Source organism: Euwallacea similis, chromosome 1 (genome assembly GCF_039881205.1).
Source record: "Euwallacea similis isolate ESF13 chromosome 1, ESF131.1, whole genome shotgun sequence".
Classification (NCBI taxonomy): domain Eukaryota; kingdom Metazoa; phylum Arthropoda; class Insecta; order Coleoptera; family Curculionidae; genus Euwallacea; species Euwallacea similis.
This window is the reverse complement of record NC_089609.1, coordinates 4150960-4175549: the sequence shown is the minus strand read 5'-3', so window position 1 is coordinate 4175549 and position 24590 is coordinate 4150960. Positions and strand designations below refer to the sequence as shown.

At 36.6% G+C, this 24590-nt stretch overlaps 3 protein-coding genes across 5 annotated transcripts; 2 read left to right on the top strand and 1 right to left on the bottom strand.

The window, feature by feature from the left end:
• Positions 1-360: 360 nt before the first annotated feature.
• Positions 361-3474, top strand: LOC136408971 (uncharacterized). The gene is made up of 7 exons (XM_066390223.1): positions 361-541; positions 593-754; positions 1362-1485; positions 1538-1666; positions 1750-2024; positions 2349-2657; positions 2755-3474. Exons 2-7 carry the CDS (start codon positions 598-600, stop codon positions 3075-3077), a joined length of 1317 nt encoding a protein of 438 aa, XP_066246320.1. The 5' UTR covers positions 361-541; positions 593-597; the 3' UTR covers positions 3078-3474.
• Positions 3475-4392: 918 nt separating this feature from the next.
• On the top strand, positions 4393-14302 carry LOC136411188 (SET domain-containing protein SmydA-8-like). 3 transcript variants are annotated; one of them, XM_066393674.1, is made up of 9 exons: positions 4393-4701; positions 6140-6261; positions 12251-12391; positions 12475-12638; positions 12796-13001; positions 13057-13251; positions 13316-13560; positions 13678-13937; positions 13993-14302. In XM_066393674.1, exons 1-9 carry the CDS (start codon positions 4678-4680, stop codon positions 14235-14237), a joined length of 1602 nt encoding a protein of 533 aa, XP_066249771.1. In that variant the 5' UTR covers positions 4393-4677; the 3' UTR covers positions 14238-14302. The 3 variants fall into 3 exon arrangements, with proteins under 3 accessions (XP_066249771.1, XP_066249789.1, XP_066249780.1); XM_066393692.1 differs by lacking the exon at positions 6140-6261 and having other exon boundaries at positions 4395-4701; positions 13993-14301; XM_066393683.1 differs by lacking the exons at positions 4393-4701; positions 6140-6261 and adding an exon at positions 11743-12191.
• Positions 14303-14481: 179 nt separating this feature from the next.
• On the bottom strand, positions 14482-19124 carry Pen (Pendulin). The gene is made up of 10 exons (XM_066390463.1): positions 18960-19124; positions 18693-18759; positions 18460-18631; positions 17132-17440; positions 16596-16818; positions 15862-15957; positions 15604-15806; positions 15385-15545; positions 15082-15321; positions 14482-15023 (listed from the first exon to the last, which is right to left on the bottom strand). The coding sequence occupies exons 2-10, from the start codon at positions 18744-18746 to the stop codon at positions 14925-14927; spliced, it is 1557 nt and encodes a 518-aa protein (XP_066246560.1). The 5' UTR covers positions 18747-18759; positions 18960-19124; the 3' UTR covers positions 14482-14924.
• Between the last annotated feature and the right edge of the window lie 5466 nt (positions 19125-24590).

Genomic DNA, 24590 nt, shown 5'->3' with positions numbered 1-24590 from the left:
GCAAAGAAATTGGTGTTGAAAGGAAAATAGAAGGTACTCACATTCTATGAAACATAGATTATTTTCGATGGCAAAACAAAGAAAACTTAGATGAAGAAAAGGGCTAAAAGTGATTTTAAAACCAACGAAATTCCCTGTTTAAGTTGATACTTTAATTATTCCGACAAATTATTGTGGATTAATCTTTGCAAAGACCAGATTTATATGGTTTGTAACTCTCTAATTTCAAACAACCAGAACTAATTTAGCTTACTATAGGATTCGTTCGCGCACATGATATTTTGTTGTAGATCACGTTAATGGTCAAAGAAAAAACTACAAAAGCACACTATTGGATAAACATTGGAATAAACAAACGTGAATTATCCACAAACACAAATAACCCGCAATTTTTAAGAACTCTCAGTTGCTCTACTTGACAATTATTGTTAAACGTCTCTGGTACTTTCTGTGACACTTTTCTGTGCCTAATCTGACTTTTATATACAAATGTTTACAGCAGCTATTATATATCTCACAATCCAGAATTGAAAGAAGAAGTGTGAGTACCAATTTTAATGCGTTAAAGTGTTAAATACACTTAACCCTTTAGTTATAATGGAAGACGCTAGATCCGAAGAAAAATCCCCTTTACTCCTATACCCCACGGAAGACGATGGAAATGTTTCAAAGAACAACAATAGGGTCAATTTCGACAAAGGTCGGCTGTATGGAATTTCTTCGGGAGCTACTGCAGTTTTTACTGACTTTCCTAGTACGTATACCAGAAGCACTAAATTAAAAATCGAGGATTTATGGGAACAAGGATGGACTTTCTGAAAAGAAACTACGTTAATTTCTCCGCCGATGTTTCGGTTTTAAGGCCATCATCGGCAAAGCTAAAAATATGATATCACAACAAATCCAATGCAGTTTCTGCTCAGAAAATCCAATCCCAATCCTAGAACTGATAGGTTTACGTATTAATTTGGAAAGGTTAACGTTAAAAGCTGCGAAATTGAAACGTTCTACTGTGCTGATCGAAACCAGTTAGATTACAATTATTTACCAGCATAGAGGTGCTCGTAATGGCATAATGGGCCTATAATCATATATGAAATAATTAAAAACAAGAATGATGTACTTCCGCAAACACTTATTTGCACCGACTCGTGCGAATTCAATTGTGCTCTAGTGGTAGTGTAAACTAGAAGTAGTTAACATGAGAAATGTAAAAAATATGATTTGTAAGTATGTACCGAAAAATAATCGGTAGCGGAAAACATAAATGAAAAGAAAAGAAGGAAAATTACTAAAAAGAAATCTGAAGCAACTATCAATATACTTAACTTTTATTTAAATATACAGCCATTCTCTTGCAGATCACATTAGTCCCTGTTGGACGATAACCCTTTTAGTAAGCTTAATTTTCTTCGTGATGGCCATTCTAATCTTTTCTTCAATGGTTCCGTCGAGCAGCATTCGAGTGCCACGATGCTCCTACAGGTAACTGCATATGAATTTTCCTCCAGCGAGGCCAGAATTGTGCTGGTTCTAGCAATGTGGAACCCCTGGGAAATAGGACCATCCATCTAGTGCATCCCTCCGGAAATTGGAATAAAGAGCAACTGTCAGCTTTGGAAAGAATCAAAAGGGAGTACGAGGGCTTTGATATGCACTTAGTTCTGTTGCAATCAAATAGCAATAAAGAGTAATCTTTAGATTCTTAGAGTATAACTAAGTGATGAATTTAAATGAATATTTTCTTAGTACCAACATACCACTATCAAATCTAAATCAAACACTGCAGCCACAAAATTATCTGGACATGGGGAGGCGTCCAGTATCCACTTCTCCTAGAAGTCAAACACCAGAAATTAAAAGAGCGAAGCAAGTTAGCAAAGAGAATGGAAAAAACGTTCTTGTCAGGAAAAAGAGGCACCATATGAATCAGATGTCCTCTATTGGGAATAGTTTCGGAGTTAAAAGTTTGCTCGACATGTTCTTGGGGAATAAAGTGAATATTGATAAAAGGAGTAGCAATGGTAAGAATTCTGGGTCAATATTATCTATTCTCATCTATACTGTGAACCGTTAACTTGGATCAACCTGTTAACAGCTAACTTTAAAGCATACTCGTAGGAACATAAAGGAACTTTCGGAAAATAAAATTCCTACAATTTCTAGCCTACAACTATACAATATTATCTAATATTCTGAACAACTTTTAGAACCCAACGATTTTCCCGGCTTGCTATTAAATTTGCAAGACCAAGACCAATCTAGTCTCGATCCTTTTCTTGTTTTGCTCACCGTTTCTCTGGAAAACAGATCTCACAATATTCTCTGATATTCTGGACAATTTTTAGAAACCAGCGAGCTTCCAGGGTTGCTAAATCCAACCGAACGCATCACCTTCAGCACCCTCAGCCCACGTCCTAAAACACTGGATGACGTATTACGCGACATTCCAGGCTTAACAATCCGGAATGTTACTCCTCAAGAGATATTCTCCAAATCCCCTTTACACAACTCTTGGAGCAAATTCACCCCTGAACTTTTGATATTTGCTGCAAGAATACTGGGATTGTGGAAATATGGCGGATTAAGCTTCAAGATCGACGGGGGAAATACTGGAAGAGAGGAGGACGATTTAAAGAAATTTTCTGTGGCATCGGGTACATATTTTTGTAGTAAAATTATTGAGGTTGGATACTACGTGTGGGTTTTGGCGGTTATACTGCGGTGAATGAATTATAATTTTTATTTATTTAGGAAATACCTTGCAAGCGATGGAGAGCTCCCCTTCTGGACCAACGTTACCACCACATGAAGATAAACTGACGGATTTCATTTTAAAGGGCAGGAAGTCGTTTGAGGGCCTGCCCAATGAGGTGGTGACAGCCGACGATAAAGGGCTCCACATCTTCACCAAATCTCCGTGTCACGTGTTTTTCGGAGAAATATTGGTCAACCTGAAAAGGTCCAAAGGGGACGAAACTCCAAAGCGAATAATTCAGAAGTCCCTAAAAGTATTTTGCAGGCATGCAGCTGTCGGGAACGACTATTGCAGACATTTAATAAGGCGATCCGCCTGATATTACGTTAGTTAATATTGTGTATTATCCTCTTATATTTATTTCCTTAATATACACATTTCGACACGTATTTTATTTATTGTAGAAATTATTTGCGTTGTTTTTGTTAGCTTAATTTAATGGGTCATAAAACTGCGTAGTGGAATATTAGAAGTTTGAAGGAAAGCATAAAGATTGCTTGGGATATAAATTAGGTTTAATGGTCGTTAAAGTTTTACACAGCAGCCAGCAGCAGCAGAACAAAAATGCTGTTGTGATATAAATAGGATAAATTCGGACAATTGGAGTTCATCCAGATGATCGTATCTTTAATCAATTTGTTCGGACAGAAGATGAAATATTGGTTTTTAATTCGATGTAATTGAGGTATCGTTATTCGACGAAGGGAATTTGCGAATCGAAAACGTCTGGATGGAAATAGAATGTTTTTATTTTGTGGAATATAATAATTAATTAAAAATAATTTAATAATTAATAAAACCATAATAGCCCTTTGGGATATTGATCACCTGGAAGCCCGAGAAAAATCGTAGCAAAGTGGTAAGTCTCCTTCCGTCTCCATCCTTTCCCTGACTACAACTTAGGCCCTATTTAGTCCTATAGCAGGTACACTGGGTAAAAACACATCCGAAAATCTGACAGTTGTCCGCAGACATGTCAATGTCAAATAACCAAAAAATGTTTTGACACATATCGTTTTGATTTGCTTTTGAAATGGCTTTAGGAGACCAATTTGAGGCATTTTTTTAATTTATGGCTGGGAAAACATTTCGAAAAAAACAAATTTTGATCATGATGATCAATGATAATCATTGTGTCAGTTGTCACTCCAGAGATATGACAGACTTTTTCCAAAGGATATCAATAACGTCGGTTATTTTGCAAAATGACTAAGCTACAGCCATTTTTCTGGTTCTAATGTCACAATCAATCATGGAGAGTCAAGGAACGGTTTATGTTTATTTATTTTCGTTTGTGATCAGTCACTGAAATGTTTGGTGCAAGCTAACAATTTCAATTTTTTGGGAGCAAAACGAGATTTGTTGCGGTTTAAAATTGGGTACACGTTTCCATCAGAAAAGCAATTTCGAATATAATTTCAAAAACGAAAAAAAAAGTGATTTTTTAACATACAAAATCACTTCAATAGTTGTTGTCGTATAGTATAATAATATTAAAACAATATGAAGGATTTCGTGACATACTATATGGAATTGAAAAAATGAAAAAAAAACGTTAAAGCTAAAAAATAGCGGCAAGTCCGCCATTTTGCGAAAAATTATAATTATTGTTTAATTTTCAATTTTCATTATCAGCGATTTGCATAAATCTGCTTTCGAAATTTGGCATTTTCGCAGCTCTGGATGATAATCTAGTGGAATGTGATGCTTTTAAATATAAACGTTGTATACCGGCACACGCCAAACGCGCTCACGACGCTGATCCTTTAATTTCGGTGGGAAAACAATCCTATACACCGCGATAATTTGAAGAAAAAAATTGTTTTTAATTCGCATATCGGCGAGATACTATTCGTGATATTAAATTAAGGATTTTATTATTATTATTATCTATTATTATTGCTTTTTAAAGTGAAGTAATGAACCGAAGTCATCGGAGAAGGGTAAGTACAACACCTTTCTGCTTAGAATTTTTCCATGAAATATAAATATAGGACAGAATTGGGTTTTATTATGGAATATATAAAAAAAATATATCGAATAAAACTATTGCAGTAAAAATTTAATTTTAGTTTTAGATGCATTTTAAACCCACATCGATTTCTACAAGGTGAGTCAAAAAAAGTGTATCAGCTAATTTTGATTTTTTTAATGAAACCATTAATGATTGGCAAAATGATCTCTAGGATTTAGGCTCTGTCACTTTATCATCTAGACGCAGATTAAAGGCGTCTTTTGTGCTATAAGGTATTTAATTATACCTAATAAAATATAATTTAATTAGGTGCTAGGTACCATGAAGTGGCAGATTTTTTTTCTTTAGGGTTCTATTAAAAGCAGGATGCAACAAGATAAATTCGTTTCTGCTGACATTTACTTTAATAATGATTTCAAATGTTCATCGTTGATAGCTCTGGCTGCTCCTGAGACAAAAATCTCCTGCTGTGCATTAGACACTAATCAAAACTGAACGCCACTTATATAAAATATACACAAAATGAAAACTAAATTGATGGGTCCGAATGGTTTTACTAAAATCGCTATATTTCCGAAAATTTTTATATCTATTCCGTAATAAATCACAACGCAATTTATCACGGCACATCATTTACGTTATTTATTTTCCGAAATTCAAATTTATTTATACCTAGATACAGTTTTAAAAGTTTGAAACTTTTCCCATAATTAATCTTTTTTAGGTTTTTAGGGCAAATCGCATATATCAAAACATTAGGTAACACATTTACCTCATTGAAACGTATTTTATATGTAGAATGTTAAGAACCATCTTTATCCTAACTTTATAGAGGCAAATGCCATTAAGATGTAATATTATTACGCTATTCCAAGTAATCGAGGAATTTAGGCTGTATATATCGATTTTAAATTCAAAAGAATCCCCCACAACAAAGTCCAATAGAATCAAATCAGGTGGACTGAATGGCTAGTCAATAAAAGCAGCAATCTAGTTTTAGTAGTTATAATTTACTAGTTTTAACATTATTTTCTATGGGATTCTATATAATATTGTCTGGTTTGATTTGATTTTGGTAGTTTCATTTTAACTTTTTAACTTTACAGAATCAGGTAATAGGAAATTATAGGAATATTAAAAATTAGATATTTTCATGTTTGACTCTTTCCTGACTTGGCCTTCATTGTTCGTGTTTAAACCTTCATCAATGCGTTAGAACTCAGAAGTTTTACCCCTGTGTATTGTAAAGACGGTCTTACAGACCAAGTTTTTATCGATTATTATGTATTTTTAGAATAATAAAATATTGTTATAATGTTGATATGAATAGAATTTGAATGTTTCTATAGACATTATGTTTCTATTCCTGCAGTTGCTTTAATTAGTCAATAATATTTTAATTTCAGAGGAGCAGTAGCTCCACCAAAACATTCAGATCTAACACTTCGGTCAGTCTCCTCGAAGATATATGCGAAGATAATTTCGACGGGCCTAAGTATGAAATGAAAACGTCAAAGGTTATGGGACGGTAAGGTTCAGATCAATACCTAAAATGTATTGATATAAGTCAGTATATACAGGCTGTTCCGGATAAGAATGTACTCTACAGGGATCTTGTGAACTATAAGAAATAGGGAGATGGTTAAATTAGCGAAAAGTTGCACTTTTCTGTATTCTGCAAAATCATATTTACAAATTTGAGAAATTCCGAATGGATCTGAAGTTATTTGAAAAAAAAACCAATTTTTCGCGATTCCTTTTTTACCGTTTTCTGATTTTATTTGAAAAGATATTTTAAAATAAATTTAACATTTTCGTTGCCACTTTTTCTCCTCTATAAGATGAGGTTCATAGATTTTCGATCCGACGTTTCATTTCTTCGACACCATCATCAACTTTGTTTTTTAAATAGACAATAAATTTTATTTTACTCTCAGTAAATTTGAAAATATGATTTTGCAAAACACAAAAAGGTTGCAACTTTGCTCTGATTTAACCACCTCCCTATTTTTTATGGTTTACTAGATCACTGTAAAGTGCATTCTTATCCAGGACACCCTGTATAGGGTGACTTATTTAGATCTGCCCACTATCTCCGAAACAGTGAAAATTATAAAATCGGTATCTTAAGTCTCCAAAAATGGGAACTTTTCCCTTAACTTAGCTTAGCTTGGTAACTTTTACTGTTTCAGAAATAGCAATAGTTGCCATGTGTAAATAAAACCTCTGCATAGGTGTTATTAAAACAATCCTTCTAATGCGGCAAAATATTCATCTTTTCTTCGAATGAATATATAATATTTTAAGAAAATTTTCGAAGTTAAATAATGAGCATACACTGAGAATGATTCAGACTAACTTAATCACTCCGCTCTTAATCACAGACTCTCTAGAGTATGAGGAAAACAAAACTTTCCCAGCAACATCAAGGTACATATCGTACCATTATTCGAGATAACTGTACTGTTTATAATTATAATAAAAATAAACGGACCATCAAACGGGTGTTAAGTTTAAACCGGGCTATTATACAAATTGCTAGAAAAATAAATTACTGTCTGTAAAACTAAACTGTCGGGAATATTGGAAATATTGAGAACAAGCACTTTGAAGAATTAGTGCTACCTACTTTTATTTTAAGAATTTAGTGAGATAGCATCCCCGTGGATCAGTAGTAAATATTTTGATTTTGGTCACTTTCCCTGAAACTCATCCTCCTATACCTATGACTAATTTAATGTTGATGATATCTGGTTCGTGCAAGCGATTATCGATAAAGATAAAATTATAAAGAAGTCCAGGGTGGCTGACCTCGAAAACCACAAGAGATACAATAATTCAGTTAAATTGAGAGAAATTTACGTATATTAGTGCCAAAATAAAGACACATTATAAAAATTTACGGGAAAATTTCCACTGATAACAGAAATAACCGATAAATGTAATATGTAAATAAAAATAAATGTCGCTTATTTATGAGACCTTTATGGCTTCTTGAAAACAGAGCCGTTGGATTTTTATTAAATTTCTTGAAAATCGAAAGCTAAAAGAAACGGGAGTCTTCGAAATAAAATGCACTCATTAATATTAAGAATATAAAAAACTTGGCCAACTTCCATTGCCTGCTCAAATTCGGAGTTTTCGAAAATCGTTCATGCGCTCAAAACATTTCCGTTTTAAAACGTAGTTATAAGCAACAAAAAAAAACTGCACAAGTTACTCCCAATTTAAATCATTTCATATTTACTACGGTTTTCAAAATCCCCATGGTATGCATGAAATCAGATTACCTTGTATAACTTATCTACTCGGCATTAATTAAGATGGATCAGATTTTCCAATAATCTGCGTTCTTAAGCTGTATACTGTTACCTCCAATGATGCTCGGGTTAGTTCAGGTTAGGTCTGTCTAGAAATTGCAGCCCAATTTTCACCTGTGACCATTGTCTACTTTCTACTAGCCGATAACATTCAAACCATTTTTCTATGAGTTCTTTATAATTAATAATCCTTTTCTCTGTTTTCTTTTTGTTAAATTCATTGCTCTGTCACATAAATCCAAAACGAGCCTTTGATTCTGTTGAAACATGCGGCTCATAAACACCTTTCAGGACGTTTTCATTATTGAATCTGTTCATATAACAAACAAGTTGCCCCAAACATTTGTTATTTCAACATTTAAAATTTTCAACCTGAACTAACAGTGTGTGCTAAAAACGCACTATCGACGCATTTGAAAACCACACGCAATCATTGTCCAATTAAACCTCCTATGTATATTGTCTTAAGATCCAGATAGATATCACTTATAAATTTACAGAGTCCAGAAAATCTGTTCACACCCGAACAATCTTTAAATAATGCATTCTCATCAAAACCGAGAAACACGGCAGGAGATTCACATTTAGAGCAATTTTTTGATTATTTTGACAAATTTAAATAAAAATCGAACACTGTGATCTATGAAAAATGTCTCCCAGATAACGTTGCCAATATATTGATCCAGGTCAAGATTTACGAGGGTCGGGTTTAGGTGATTCAAGAATTAAGCAGACATCACATACATCCGATTTCCAATATCCGAAAGCACTCTTCCTTTGCCGATTTGAAAAAATCAGCATAAACATATCGCAGCGAAAATATCTCTATACTCAAATAGAATCAAGAGAACTAACAGGAACAAAAGAGTAATTATAATTATAATTAGACTTTTTTTAATTAGTAATTTCACCTAGAGATGTGATTTTTAAATACTTCTATAAAATTTCGGTTAATTTCGTTAGTTGGACACACATGGCTGATATTAACAATTAGGAATCCTTCATGACAATAATCGTCAGTTTTTACCGCAATGAAAAAGATCTGTAGGATTCTTCATGGAAGATTGCTGATTCGACAAATATTTTCACGTCTTAGTGGTAGCACTTTTCATGGAGTTTTATTTTTTAATTTATTTTAATGTATTTAATTAATTTTAATTAAAATTAAAATTATTTATTTAATTAATTAGAAGTACATGAATTTAATTAATTATCAACACGAAGAATTCGGAAACCTTCCCAAAGTGCCATATGTTGAGTTAAATCAAATTTTTGCTAGACACGATATGGTAATACTGGCAATACCATGAAGGTACGACAATATTGCGCAAGAATTTGTTGTCAAAACCACATTACAACTCTTAGTTACGTCCCCTTTGCCCCATTTTAGAACTTCAAACCGAACTAACTTCAGGAGCTGGGCAAAAAACTGTTTTTTCTCCAATCTAATTCATTTGTATCCAGTTGATCATCATACACATGTCTATAGAAACACAAATAACACCATGACAGAGCTCTTAAATTGAATGAAAACATCTGACACAAGTAATAATTAGTATTACAAGTAGGAGAAATATTAGTCGAAACCCCTTGTGCTATCTGGATCATTCATGCAAATTCCTTGCCAAGAAACATTAAATGCGACCGTATTTTTAATGATCCGTAACAAGGCGGGGCATTTAAATTTAGAAATTGTCCGTGTTTTTCTCTATAGTTGTTTTTTTATTAAGGTTGCTATTATAACCATCCAAGAGTACTTCGGTCGAAGCCGAGTAGCCCATTAGCCAAAGTGTCACTTTAACTTGTATATAATATTTTATTCAACACCTCCTCTGAGATGTCGTTTCATGATGATGATTTTCGTTACTTCAAGCTGTAATGATGTTGTTTTGACGATGTGTTCGTCAACGGTTATTTATTTGATGCCATAATTATAAGTTTTTGTAATATGCAGGAGTGTTCGTACCGTGTACTATACAGGGTGATTCGAAATTGAGTGCAAATATTTTAAGAGTATTTTTGAGATCAAAATAAGACTGTTTCTTCCTGTAAACCTTAAAATGCGCTCCTTAGGAGGTGGAGTCATTGAAAGATAGGCGAAAAAATTCGATTATATCAAATTGTGACCACAGTTACCGATTAAATTCCACGAAAATTTGGAAGTTATTTTTTTAGGTGCTATATTCATTTTTTTGCTCAAAAAATTACGTAAACCTAATTTAAGAAGGATTGGAAGGAGATCTACACTTTGCATTTTTTTTTCACTTAACGCTTTCCAGGAACGAAAAACAGGGAGAAAATTTCAACTAAATCAAAATGTCAACAATAATTACAAACGTTAAAAAACAAGGAAGAAGAAATATAAATAGGAGGAAGTCGTAGCGGTCACAGCCCAAGTCATTGCACTAACACTACTCTTTTGGTCAACAACAATTTTCTTGCAAACGGTTAATTGTATCGAAAAAACGCAAGACATAAAAATTTTTCGTTTTTTCACAATCTACCAAATGATAACTGTTAAATTTAGAGTTTCTTAGTAGAAATATAAAATATCGGCTATGCAAAGTGTAGATCCCCTCCAACCTTTCTGAAATTAGGTTTACATAATTTTTAAAGCAAAAAATGAATAGAACGCCTTAAAAAACCAGGGCTTGCAATTTTTTATAAAGTTTGGTTGGTAACTGTGGTTACAATTTGAAATAATCGATTTTTTTTGTCCACTATTCGATAACTACAACTCCTAAGGGGTGCATTTTAAGATCCAGGTCTAAAGGAAGAAACGGTCTTATTTTCACCTCAAAAATACTTTGTTAAAATATTGGCACTGAATTTTAAATTACCCTGTATACAGGGTGATACCACACTCCATAGCAATATTATAAATGGTACAGTATGAAGACAAAATTGTTTAACATGCCTACCTGATTATTTGGTATGGTGAAGAAGGTTTTGACTACATGTGGACCTTAACCAGCAGCTAGTGTCCACACAGTTTCAGTCTCTGGTCTCCTTAGTGAGTGTCACCTAGGGTCAATTGGTTGAAATCCACCCCCCCCCCCCCCCCTACAACTCTGTACATTTGTGATAACACATTTTTCTACCTTCAGATATTTTTGTTTTAATAAATTTCTAGAGAAAGCTTATTTGACCACGAGCATTGACATTATTGTCTATGCGGCATAATTATAATACATTAGGAGATGCTCTCTAAGATTTTACTTTTTACATAGTATGGGGTTCCATACTATGGAGAATATCAGTAAGAAATTCTTTTCGTTTGTCTTTTCTGTTCCCTATAGTTAATTTAATAATAAAATTTTAATTTTAATAATAACTTTTACAGCTAAATGAAAAACATCATGAAAACAGGGTTTTTTCTCTTTTTGTAATTTCCCCACCTCCTTCATACGTGAATTGACAGTAATTGATGAAACACAGCATCGCTCCAAGATCGAATTGTTATCGTTGTACTGCCTATTTGTATATTTCATGTCAGCTTTGTAATTACATATATGTAAAATTGGCAGCAGTAAACACAGTTTTCATTGTTGCCAGAAACTTGTTGGCATTGACTCGTAAATACAATGCAAAATGAGTCATTTCAAAACGACACACCTTCGCAATTTTTTAACTTCCACAATAAATCTTCCCAACAACCTAAAAACATTTTCTATTTAGGACACCACGTAACCTATTTATTTATTGTTGTCCAAAAAGCTCTAAAGAAAAATTGTGTTTATGATCTCTTGTGAAAAACCAACGCAAAATTAAAGGGCCAAAATTAATGCCGCAGGCATAAATCAAAATGCTCATTAGACACTCAATAATTAAATATTTACGTTGCCTCCTAAATACCCTGTGCTCCAGAGCATTAAATGGGCTATCTCTATTTTATCCTGTTAGTGTTGTAAATAATCAACCGATATAATAATCCATATAGGCGATCCGGCTGTTCTGCCTGGACCTGGACCCGTGCCAGAAAATGTTTGACTGCATAAAATTATTAAAATAAAACGATGTCATTCAGATTTATGACCGAGCATTTATTTTTACTTTTATCTTTAAAAGTTTTTGATAGTTTTTGCGAATTAAAAATGTATGTCAGGAATGAGCAGGAGCAAATGGATTTCTGGAAAATGTAATATTAGACATGACTTCTGATGCTGGATACATGACATGGATATGAATTTTTTGCAGATATATCGTTTCCAAGAAAGAAATCAAGCCCGGAGAAGTAATTATTTCCGAGGAGCCGCTCGTAGTGGGGCCCTGTACAAGCTGCAAGGTGCAGTGCCTAGGGTGCTACAGAGATCTAGAAAATAAAGATCATATGCACAGGTTTGTAAAGATTTTAGTTTCTCGATACTCACTATTTCTTGTGCTTAAAGTGCATTTTTTATACACCTTTTATCCGGATTTAGATGTACCAATTGTGGTTGGCCATTGTGCTGTAAAAAATGCCCAGGATTGAAGAAAACTCACGGCCACACCGAGATCGAATGTACCATACTCCAGGAATGCAAATCTGCATCGTTTTTTGATTTCAACAATTTGGAAGAATTGAGGATACATTTTCAAGCCATAGGTAAATGATGCTGCTAGGTACGACTAACAGTTGTTGATTTCTTCCCTTCTCTAGTTTAAATCTAGATTTAAACTCCGAAATTCCATAGTACTGAGTCTGCAAACAATGAGAACTTTTACTGCCGCTTATCGCGATATCATAATTAATTAAATTTTAGTTCCATTACGATGCCTCATCCTCAAAACAACTGATCCGAGCAGCTATGCCATTCTAATGGACATGGAAAGTCACAACGATATCAGAAGGAGTATTCCCGACCTATGGTCTTTAAATCAATCCAGAGTGGTCGATAGGATAATCAAAGACTGGAAACTTACAGAGTTCTCAGAAGACGAAATTCATACGATATGTGGGATATTAGAGGTTTAACATTATAAATCAAAACCACTACAATCGATCCTATAATTGCATGTTTTAGGTCAATGCTTTCGAAATAGGCCAACAAGGTGTGAATATTCGTGGAATCTATCCTACTTCGTTTCTACTCTCGCATGACTGTGTTCCTAATACGAATCATACAGATGAGGAAGGCACTTATAGGCTGACAGTGAGAGCTTCCACGGAGATTCCCAAAGGGCATCCCATCACCTTAAGTTACGCTTATACTTTACAGGTAAAGACAAACGACCTTCTGAAAATTCTGTATTAACTAAGTAGGTACCTAATTGTTTCTATAGAATACCCAAAGAAGACGAGAGCACCTGCTTGAGAATAAATTCTTTGAGTGCAGGTGCAAAAGGTGTTCGGACCCCTCAGAACTGGGCACATACTGTGGTTCCTTATTATGTCCTAAATGTGATAATGGTTTAGTCCTCTGTGATAATCCATTGGATTTTGATTCCCGCTGGAGCTGTACAAATTCAAGGAAACATTGTCCAGGGTATTCAATATCAGCTGCCTCAATGACACTGTTATTAAACAGGTAGGAAGGCATAATTCACAAGAAGTGTACAAATTCTATCCACCAAAATGTCCACAAATTAATATATTAAACATTAAATTTTAGTCCAAAGTTGAGTAGATCTTTTACCCTTTTCAGAATATCTCAAGAAGTCGACCAAATAGACGCCAACGACATAAAAGCAATGGAACAGTTTTTACAAAAATATCGCAACGTCTTACATCCCACTCACTACCTTTGTCTTAGCGTAAAAGTGTCCCTTAGTCAAGTGTATGGGAGGATATCTGGGTACATCATACAAGATTTAAACGAAAAACCTTTGCTAAGGAAACGTGATATTTGTAAAGAGATACTGAGTGTGTTTGATGTAATAGAGCCGGGATATACCCGAATAAGAGGCAAGAATTTATTCCCTATATCAAATAAACCAATAGTTTTTATTCAAATATACAGGTGTTACCCTCTACGAGCTCCACGCCCCATTAATGATCCTTCTTTCGAGGCAGATGGAGTCGCAACACATGTCAAAGAGTGATATCAGGGCTACTTTGAAAGAGGTAGTCAAGTATCTGACAGAAGCGAAAATAATTTTGAGCAATGAACCGGAGCATTCGCCTGAAGGCATCATGGGGAAGGCCGCCAGAGATGCTTTGGTGCAAATAAAGGATTGGGAAAAAATTGTGGGGAAAATCAGATGAATGTTATTTTTAGGCTGTTCACGGGTAACGAATGTATTTTTTGTTTGATATGGTCAGTAGAAAACTGAATATTTTTTAAACTTACGGAAATATAAACTTAGAAAAATGGTTTGTCTATTTTTTTTTATTAAAACAGATTAAATATTCTCAGAAAATATAAACCTATAATACTTCCAAGAAAGATTTTCACAGATAATAAACACAATTGTTAACGCTTTTTGGGAGTAGGGGAGTTAAATAAAAACTTTTTTTAGAAAAGTATAATTAGGTATTATGTAAATGAAAACTTGCAATTAACCAAACTACGAGAATAGCAACATACAAAACGAATATAAAAACATTAAGTATAAAAACTACCGATCAGCGATCTAAACATTAGTAGTGTTCTAAACAATAAGCAGATCTTGTGCGTAGAACTGCGCCATATATTTTCAGATCTTGTGTGACAGACCGAAAACAAAACAAATAAAGGCATTTACTAAAGGAAAATCAAAGTAACGTTTTAGGAAAAATCATGACGACAAAAATTAATATAACCATTAACTATGAAGATAATTGGAGCGTACATATAAGTTGAACACCCTGTAGGCATTTTTTATGACAGGAGAAATGACACGTGACATGATAAACAGTAAACTGGAATGTTTGATCACAAAAATATTGATTTCTATATGGCCGTGAGTGCACTTAAAATCTGAAACCACCACTTGGCATATTGGGAGTTGCAGACGAAAATTCTATTTGGCCATTTTCGGTGTTCGGAGCTGGCATCTCGTCGAGTTGATTCTGGAATTTTACAATATTAGCACCTATCGACGCAAAATTAAACAAAAATAAAACCCACATCACTAAAGAAATTTTCAATTATGGCCAAGGCCTTTTCGTAGATCTTCTCATTGTCGTGGCTCTGTAGGGATTCGATTAAGTCCAACCCTCCACACTCCTCGATCAAAACTGCAATTTTCTCGGTTTCTCCTAAATGCTGGGCAGCGCGTAGAATATTGTTAAGGCCATCCAGTACAATAGACACAATTTTGAAGTCCTTGGAATTCAGCAAGTTGCATAATGGCTTAATACAGCCCAACTGCAATATAAGAAAAAGGATGGAGAAAATGCTTTGTGCTAAAGCTAGTTTTCGGGTGATTACCTCAACAAGTTTGGCCAATTGGGTGATGGTACCGCCGCTAGTGTAATTAGTTACAGCCCAAACTGCTTCTTTTTGACTCTTGAAGTCTCCGGTTGAGAGGACTTGAAGGAGAACTGGGACAATGCCCGCATCTATGACTTTTTGGATCTGCTCGGAATTTCCTAATATCGTTTTACTGCAGTGAAAGAACTGATACATTCTTCTATTCAAAATTCTTACCAGCAGTGATGTTAGAGACAGTCCAGGTAGCTTCCTTAACTACGTTCAACCTAGAATGTTGCATAAGCGTTGGCATCACAGTTAGTGCTCCAGCATTCACCACTACGTCTGTTTGAAGATCGTTGCCAGTTACAATGTTTCCCACTGCCCTCAAAGCTGGAGTCAGAACGGTGTTTTCATCGCTTGTTAACAGATGAACTAAGCTAAACAATGACAGAATTAAAGATAGGAAATATTTATCACTAAATATCAACATACCTGTCAATTAGCCCTGTATCTAATACGGCTTGAATCTTCTCATTATTGCCATCAGTTAAGTAAGATAAAGCCCAGCAAGTATCGGCCAAAACGTCTCTGTACAAATACCAAAAGAATATATTACAAATCTATCAAAAAAATTGTGTGTGTATGTAAACTTTGAATGCACACAGTAATTTGCAATATACACGCAATAGGCTCAGAACAGGTTAGTTAAGGTTTTATATGAAATTTTTCTTTATGTCTATGCTTGCGGGGATATTGGGCTTACAAAACATTTTTAAAAGTTGAAGAATTGTTAAATGTCCAAGCAGTTATTGCTGGGCGACTTTGGTTGGTACAATTATTTTAACAAACCTCTTGCATCGTACGACGTATTTGTTTTTGTTACACAATACTCGTCTCAGCTACTGAAAAATTTACTTGTACAATTACGCAGTAAAATGTAGTTTGGACACCTCCGCAATTCAGTATGGATATTTGGACATTTTTAAATCCAAGTTTCCAAATCGATCTTGGAAATAATTGCCTTCGGCAGTGATCACTACGACCACCAAATCCAAATACATATAATTTTTCTCTGTAATAAGTGTAAAAAATTCCATTCGATTGTTGAATAGAGTAGAGTTCGACGAAGCGTGATAACAATTTTGGCTCATTAAATATATTAACATTTTACCAAGTAAAATTGAGTTTTGGTTGTACCAGTACTCTTCAACACGATTGTTTCTTACCTATCATTGTATGATAATAATCTGGCTAAAGTGGGAAGAGCCGGACGAACTCGTTCGAAATTGGGGCATGGATTCTTGTTTCTGCACAAATTAGAAACTGCCCAAACGGCGTTCCGTAATAACGAAATGCTAGTGTCTGGTTTGATGAGTCTCAAGATATCTGGCAGCACATTATACTCAAGAACCATGTCCCTTGTTAACGGTCCATCGCCAGCGATATTTCCTTTAAAACATTCAGTTATAAGTACTCAAGGACAAAATAGATTTTTTCTTAATTTTTAATTAAAGCTCACTTTCCTACAGTAGGTCGTTTTCCAGGGCAAACAAGATATTTTTATTTAAGTTGGAACAACATGCCTTAAAATTCTAACAGGCGTGAACGTTTCTCAACGTGGGAGTGGAAATTCTTTGATTTCAAATATTCATTAATCTTAATTTATCATTCCAATTAACATAATTTACTGAGGAAACAAAATCTGTATCTATTTATTTAATTAATGTAGCATCAAAAGGCATTTTCTCTCAAAATACTTTACCTAAAGCCCACACAGCTTGTTCTGCAACATCAACACGAGGAGAAGTCAGTAAAGCTTGCAATCTTGGAATTGCTCCTTCCTGTACAACAGCAGCAGTTTGCTGTGAAGTGCCAGAGGCAATGTTGGTTAAGGCCCAACAAGCCTCAAATTGTAATGCTGGATTGTGGTTTTTGCCAAGAAATTCAACACATCTGGGTACTACACCCAGACGAATCATGTGATCAATGGGTGGATTTCTCTCTCTGCTTAAAATCTTTCTGCATGCCTGTGTTGCTTTAAACTGCACTGTTTCATCTTGATTCATCATTCCTGCAACAAAGGGTTTTTGTAATGACCTGTTTATGTCACTTAAAGTAGAGGAATTGTAATTAAATGATTTTTTTAAGTTGATTGAGTATTAAATTAAAGCAGACTTTTTAAGGTTTCAACAACTTAAAAAAAAAGCTTTTCCTCAACAAAATTGATATACTTGAAGGATTTTTTAGGCAATCTTTTTTAAAGCATGCTCATTTTTCACAACATATACAAGGTATTTTAAATCTCTTAAACAGTAAGAGTTACAGCGGTAAATAAATGAGAAAAAATGTGCCAAATTTAATACTCTTTCAAGAACTGCAAACAATGTTGTCAAATGATCTTTAGTTTCCAAGTTATTATGGAAAAACTAAAATTTGGCCAAATATAATTTTGAAAATAAATCAAAAACTAAGTTTTAATAACATTTTATAATCTAACAATAAATAAAAATAATTATTGATACATATTCATATATTATTTTTCAGCTTTTCATGATTTATTATATTTTCAAATTTAAAAATGCTCTAAATGTGTATTATTATTTTATTATTGGTTACCTATGTCTTTATTAATAATTTATTTGTCTACATAACACTTTTAAGCAACATAATAATTGCATTTTTTATTTGAAGCTTCATGATCGACTTAATTTTTTGAGGAAAAAAATGGAGATACCTTTTTTTTAATTGAAAATGTCAGAAAATTCTATCATGAGAAATATCATTGTACAGAGATCACTTAGGACTTCTAAAAGTCATTTGGAAACATTGTTTTCAGTTATTGAAAGAGTATTAAATTTGGTACATTTCTCCCGATTTAACTGAGCCTGTAATTCTTACCATTTAAGAGATAGCAATGATAGCACCTTGGAACACTCTGTATAATTGTGTTTTTGACATTAGTATAGTTGCAAAACAGCTACCAATGCTTATTTAATAGATTATCAATCATATTCATCACCAAAATCCTTCAGAGCAGTTTTAAAGTCACAAATTCATTCATTCCTCAAAACTCCTCCTTTGTTAACATACCATACATAATCTCCTCTGCACTCATGGTTACTGGACTGGTCGAATTGTTCTCTTGAAGAAGGGAGGTAACTTCTTCATCGGCAGCAGAGATATTTCTCCTTTTGAGAAGTTGATCATCCTTCCTTGCCTTGCGGAGCTCTACAGCTTGGTGAATTCGCCTGCGGCGCATTTCCTATTAAAGCAGAGTGGTATGAAGTATAATTATCAAGGGAGTTAAGAAGATACTTAGGTACCTCGGTGTCTTTTCCTTTGTTCTTGAAAGAACGAATCCTGTTCTCGTCTGCCATGATGAAAATGTTCCTATAGAAACGTAGAATTTAAAACGTACTTGTTAGACTTTAATATAAAGATTCAGCCCTTTTCTTTTTATGATTTGAATGGGCAGAAAAAATAACCGAAACTTTTTTGGCTCGAAAGAAAGGTTATTAACGGTCTTCTTCATGGAATTCACACTTTGAATGCTGCTGATGTGTTGCTCAATTAATGTTAATAATCGTTACCTCAAATATCCAAAATAATGATGAAAACACAGTAAAAACGCAGCTAAAACTTTGATTTTTAAATTGAACAAAAACGACTAATTGAAGACTAAACGGCAAACGATGAAAAATGGCGGTATTCGAATGCTGTCAAAAAATTTTATCTTAGATTAGAATGCCCTCTAGTGATCGAAGTTACATTCGGTTAGTTTGTACTGTCAAAAATTAATTTTTAGGTTAATTTTGACAAATTACAATTGAAATTGTATCATTTATCAATAATACTACAGATGATAAAGTTATAATAAGCTGTCGGCTTTCAAGAGACCTAGGTCTGGACTTTTAAGTGACTCAAATCCGGCAACCCACATTGAAATTTTACTGTCTTTCTGTTTCTGCTTGGGTCTCCTAGTTGAGACCAAAAGATTTGATTCTCACCGATAGTAGGCAACCCAACATACATATATTAACAAGCAATTTTCAAATATCCTCATGAAAATTATGGTCTTGAGCCAATTTTATAGAAATATGCAAGAGTACGATTGAAAATTTTTGTACAATGAAATTGGCGAATGAAATTTTTTTAACCAATCAACGTCACTGAAATTGTCATTCTCCCACCTTCTTGTAGATTTGAAGTATATCGAGTGAGAACGAAACTTTTGACGATGTTGATTGGTTAGAAGATTGCATTACCAACTTCAATGGACGAAAACGTTCATTTTCACTGTCTCTATAGACAATTGTTTGTCTTGTCGGGTTTGTAGGTGTTTGCGTTTACCGATAGGGTTCGGAGTAACGCGGCGTGTTGTGGGTGCTAACGGGGTGATCTATTCTCCCGTTACGAGTCGGACACGCTGAAGGGACCAGTATTCTAACCCGGCAAAGATACTAGTCGTAGATACAAAATACGCGCTGATACTGCTCGACTATCTTTATTTACACAAAACTATTGCTACGTTTGTTATCACAGTCTGTATATACTATACTGAGGGTGATAATCGTGGTACGTTACCTCGAGAGAACTGAGAGTAAGAGTATATGAGGTATAAGAGATCAGAGATATAAGAGATCGGAGATATAAGAGATCGGAGATATAAGAGATCGGAGATATAAGAGAGATTTTAAGGGTCTGTTTTGGGTTTATATAGCTAGCCAACCCTTTCGCTATTTCCGTCCCTGCTACTCGTCAACTGTCACTCCTGTGAGTGTCACTTGTCGGTGCAGGTTCTCGGTGTGAACTACTCTCGAGTGTATAATGCACCACAATACTCCCCCCCTAGAAACGGAGTACCGAATTTACCAGAAATAAGAAATGATACAGGGCTTGATGTACATGATGGCAACTACCTATATGCTAATATAATTGGTACACTGCTGAAAATACTATTTACCATGTATGCTGAAATGTACAGTTTTTCTTTTACTACCTGCAGATTTCACTTGATTCTGGCCAACGTAGGTATGGTCGTGCGCTATAGGATCTGTAGGGAGAATGTAGGCTGGCTTCAACCGATCTTTGGAGATGTTGACGTCTCTATTGCTCATGGTGACGGTGAAATATTTGTCACTACGGCTTTTTACGGGTACTGGACCTTCGTAGGGAGGTTGGAGAGGCTTTTTCACCATATCGTTCCTCACAAAGACGTGTGTGCAGGTCTCTAGTTCCGGGGCAACGAAGATTTTTCTACTGCTGTGGTTGCTAGTGGGGATCGGTTGTAACAGCTTCATTTTCTGCTTCAGTTTTTGTACAAAAGATGTTGGGTCATGGTCTGGCTTAGAGGGTTCGAGAAATTCTCCTGGAAGTCGTAGAGTTGTTCCATACAACATCTCTGCCGGTGAAACGCCCACCTCATCTCTCAAGGTACAGTGTAATCCCAACAGTATTGTGGGAAGAACCTCCGTCCAGCGTTCCGTTACGTGGGCCATAATTGCAGCTTTGAGAGTTCTGTGCCATCTTTCTACTTTGCCGTTCGCTATAGGATGGTATGGCGTGGTATGAGCTCGTTTGCAACCTAGTAAAATGGATAAAGCGCTGAAAAGAGAACTTTCAAATTGTCGGCCTTGGTCGGTGATTAACTTGAGTGGTGTTCCGTATCTGCAAATCCAGTTGTCGTAAAAGGTTTTTGCGACGGTGTCCGCTGCCATGTCGGCCATCGGGTATGCTTCTGCCCAGCAGGAGTATCTATCTATGCATGTCAGACAGTACCTGTAGCCGTTTGACGGTGGTAGTGGTCCGACGATGTCTATATTGATATCCTGGAAACGGGCGTCTGGGACTTGCAGTTGCTTCAATGGTGTGTATGTATGTTTATTGACTTTTGCTTTTTGACAGCTGATACAAGCTTTGGTCCAGTCTCGAATGTCCTTATTCATGGATGGCCAGACGAACCTTGTGGATATCAGCTTGGTGGTTCCTTTTATCCCTGGATGGGAGAGGTTGTGAAACCTGTCGAAAATAGATCGTCTAAAACTTCTTGTGATAAAGGGTCTGATTTTCGAGTTGCTATCGTCACAGTAAACGGTTGCATCAGTGCCAGATACATTGCATTGCTTTAGGTTCAATGCGGTTCTTTGAGGATCTCCCAACATTGCTTGCAGTTCCAGATCGTCTGCCTGGTGTCTGCTTAGGGCTTCGTAATCGACCGGTTGAGGTGCGTCGATTGAGCCGATCCGGGAGAGAGCGTCAGCTACGACGTTGCTTTTACCACTGATGTGATCTATATCCGTTGAAAACTGTGAGATGAAATCCAGATGACGGAATTGCCTCGGAGATGATTTGTCGGACTTTTGCCGGAAAGCATATGTAAGCGGTTTATGATCGGTGAAAATCTTGAAATGCCTGCCTTCCAGCATATATCTGAAATACTTTACAGCTGAATAAATAGCGAGTAATTCTCGATCATAAGTGCTGTAATTCCTCTCGGTTTTCGAAAATTTCTTCGAAAAAAAACTGAGTGGTTTCCATAAGTTGTCTTCAAATTGTTCGACTACTGCTCCCATTGCGGAATCAGAAGCATCTACTGTGAGTGAAATTGGTGCCGATGAGCTAGGGTGTACCAGGATTGCAGCATTTGCTAGGTCCTTCTTGCATTGTTCGAAGGCTGCATGAGTTTCCTCCGTCCAGCTTATGGGAGTTTTATCGTTCTTCTTGCCGTTCTTATGTAATTCGTGGAGGATTCGTTGGTTGTGAGCTGCTTTTGGTATGCATTTTCGGTAGAAATTGATCATACCAAGAAAACGCCTCAAGTCTGAAATAGTTTTAGGCAGGGGATACTCAACAATGGCTGCTACCTTCTCCGGGAGCGGTGTGGAACCTTGCTGGGAGACCTGGTAACCTAGAAACTTGACCTGTTCCTCACCAAAAACACATTTTTCCGGATTGATGGTCAACCCGAATTTTTGTAGACGTTCAAATATCGTCTTAAGGTGGTTTATGTGTTGCGCCTCGTTTTCGGATGCTATCAGGATATCGTCGATGTATGGGAAGCAAAAGTCCAGATTTTCCAGTACTTCATGGATGAATCTCTGGAAGGATTGCGCTGCGTTTCTCAATCCGAATTGCATGCGGGTGAATTCGAATAACCCAAATGGGGTGATAATCGCAGTTTTCGGGATTGAGTCCTCATCGACGGGGATTTGATGATATGCACGTACGAGATCTAGTGTTGTGAAGATGGTCTTCCCTTCTAAGAAATGCGTGAAGTCGTGCAAGTTTGGAACTGGGTATTTGTCCTCGATTGTTGCCGCGTTCAGACGACGGTAATCTCCCACGGGTCTCCATTCGCCTGTTGCCTTCTTTGGGACCATATGCAGTGGACTAGCCCAAGGACTTTTAGAGGGTCGGCAGATACCCATCTCGAGTAGGTACTGGAACTCTTGTTTAGCCAACTTAAGCTTCTCCGGGGGCAACCGTCTCGCTTTTGAGTAGACCGGTGGTCCGTTTGTGTGGATGACGTGTGAGGTATTATGCTTTAAATCGCTGGGAGCAGAGGTGAATTTGGTGAGGTTGGGGAATTGCCTTAGGACTTCACCATATTTGCAGGATGTCGGAATGGTACATACCGAATACGTATTAGCAAGTTTCACCTGTCCATACCTGGCTACTTGCGTGGTGCCGTCTATAATTCTACCGCGGCCCATATCGACCAGCACGTTGAAGTGATGCAGGAAATCTGCGCCTATGATAGCCATATCCGTCTTAGCTACGATGAAATTCCAGTTGAATTTCCTTCGCAGGCCTAAGCTGACGGCTAAATGCTTGTTGCCATATGCAGGTATCTGCGTATTATTTGCCGCGAGTAAATTGAATCGGGTATCAACACACTGGTCCCTCCTCGAGCGGGGAACTATTGATACCTCGGCGCCAAAGTCAATTAGGAATCTGATTCCCGTCAAATCGTCCTTAATGACTAGCCTATAAGTATTTATCTTACTACTAGTGGGAGCTGGAGAGCTGGACGCGTGGCGATCTGGCTGTCCCACGTTGCTGTTCGCCTTAAGCGACGTGGGGGCTAGTTTTCCGCATTGAAATTGCAAGGCAGTAAGCACCTGGTGGCCTTCTCCTTGAATCGTTGGTGATACCAGCATGTCCCTGAGTCTTGCTGTCTCCGGCTTGACGATCTTGACCTTCTTTGGCCTGTTGAGCCTGAGCTTCTCCGACTCTGTGATCTTCCCCGTGGTGTCAGAAGTGGGATTTTTTCTTTTATTTCCTTCACCTCCAAGGTAAGCCGACGCAAACTTTCAGCTAAGGTTGGCGAGTTAGGGGTTTCAGGCTGTTGCTGGATCTGGTACACACTAGGCTGTAGGATCTCAGCGATTTGATCTGCCCTCGTTGCCAGCTGCTCCAGTGGGTCATTGCTGCCAGCCAGAATTGACTGGATCTGATTCGGGAGCTGCTGTAGCCACATTGATTTGAGTAGCCGTTTCGACACCGAGGTACCGCCCAATCCTGCCATTTCATTCAACAAATGTGACGGCTTCCTGTCCCCCAGTGATGTGTGTGAGACTAGTTTTTTGTATTTCTGTTCTTCAGACTCAGGGAACAATGTGATGAGCCTGTCTTTTATCGCTAGGAACATGTCCCCAGCTGGGGGGTTACGTAATAAGTCCCCTACCTGCTCGATGACCTCACAGTTAAGAGCACTGACCACGTGGTGGAACTTGGTAGAGTCTGCTGTAACTCCAGCCAGTTGGAACTGTGATTCCAGTTGGCAAAACCAAAGTTCGGGGTTTCTGCTCCAGAATGGAGGAGGCTTAACTGCTACTCTGTCTACCATTGTGGCGTTGTTGCTACTCTCTGTCGGGCCTGGATTTGCCATGATCCTCGTGTTAGGTTTTGGCGTCACTGGGGCCGTTCTGTGTTCTTCTTGTTGTCGAGATTCCCTGTACTGGGGCTTCGTATGGCGCTGATCACGTCGGGGTCACCAATTGTCGGGTTTGTAGGTGTTTGCGTTTACCGATAGGGTTCGGAGTAACGCGGCGTGTTGTGGGTGCTAACGGGGTGATCTATTCTCCCGTTACGAGTCGGACACGCTGAAGGGACCAGTATTCTAACCCGGCAAAGATACTAGTCGTAGATACAAAATACGCGCTGATACTGCTCGACTATCTTTATTTACACAAAACTATTGCTACGTTTGTTATCACAGT

Bases quoted from the DNA above. Each gene is read 5' to 3' on its own strand.
- LOC136408971 (XM_066390223.1), top strand. From the start codon at position 598: ATGGAAGACGCTAGATCCGAAGAAAAATCCCCTTTACTCCTATACCCC. The intron at 755-1,361 runs GTACGTATACCA...ATTCTCTTGCAG, and splicing joins AGTTTTTACTGACTTTCCTA to ATCACATTAGTCCCTGTTGG. The intron at 1,486-1,537 runs GTAACTGCATAT...TGCTGGTTCTAG, and splicing joins GTGCCACGATGCTCCTACAG to CAATGTGGAACCCCTGGGAA.
- LOC136411188 (XM_066393674.1), top strand. From the start codon at position 4,678: ATGAACCGAAGTCATCGGAGAAGG. The intron at 4,702-6,139 runs GTAAGTACAACA...TTTTAATTTCAG, and splicing joins ACCGAAGTCATCGGAGAAGG to AGGAGCAGTAGCTCCACCAA. The intron at 6,262-12,250 runs GTAAGGTTCAGA...AATTTTTTGCAG, and splicing joins ACGTCAAAGGTTATGGGACG to ATATATCGTTTCCAAGAAAG.
- Pen (XM_066390463.1), bottom strand. From the start codon at position 18,746: ATGGCAGACGAGAACAGGATTCGTTCTTTCAAGAACAAAGGAAAAGAC. The intron at 17,441-18,459 runs GTATGTTAACAA...CCTTTGTTGCAG, and splicing joins TGCAGAGGAGATTATGTATG to GAATGATGAATCAAGATGAA. The intron at 15,024-15,081 runs GTGGGTTTTATT...GTAAAATTCCAG, and splicing joins TTGAAAATTTCTTTAGTGAT to AATCAACTCGACGAGATGCC.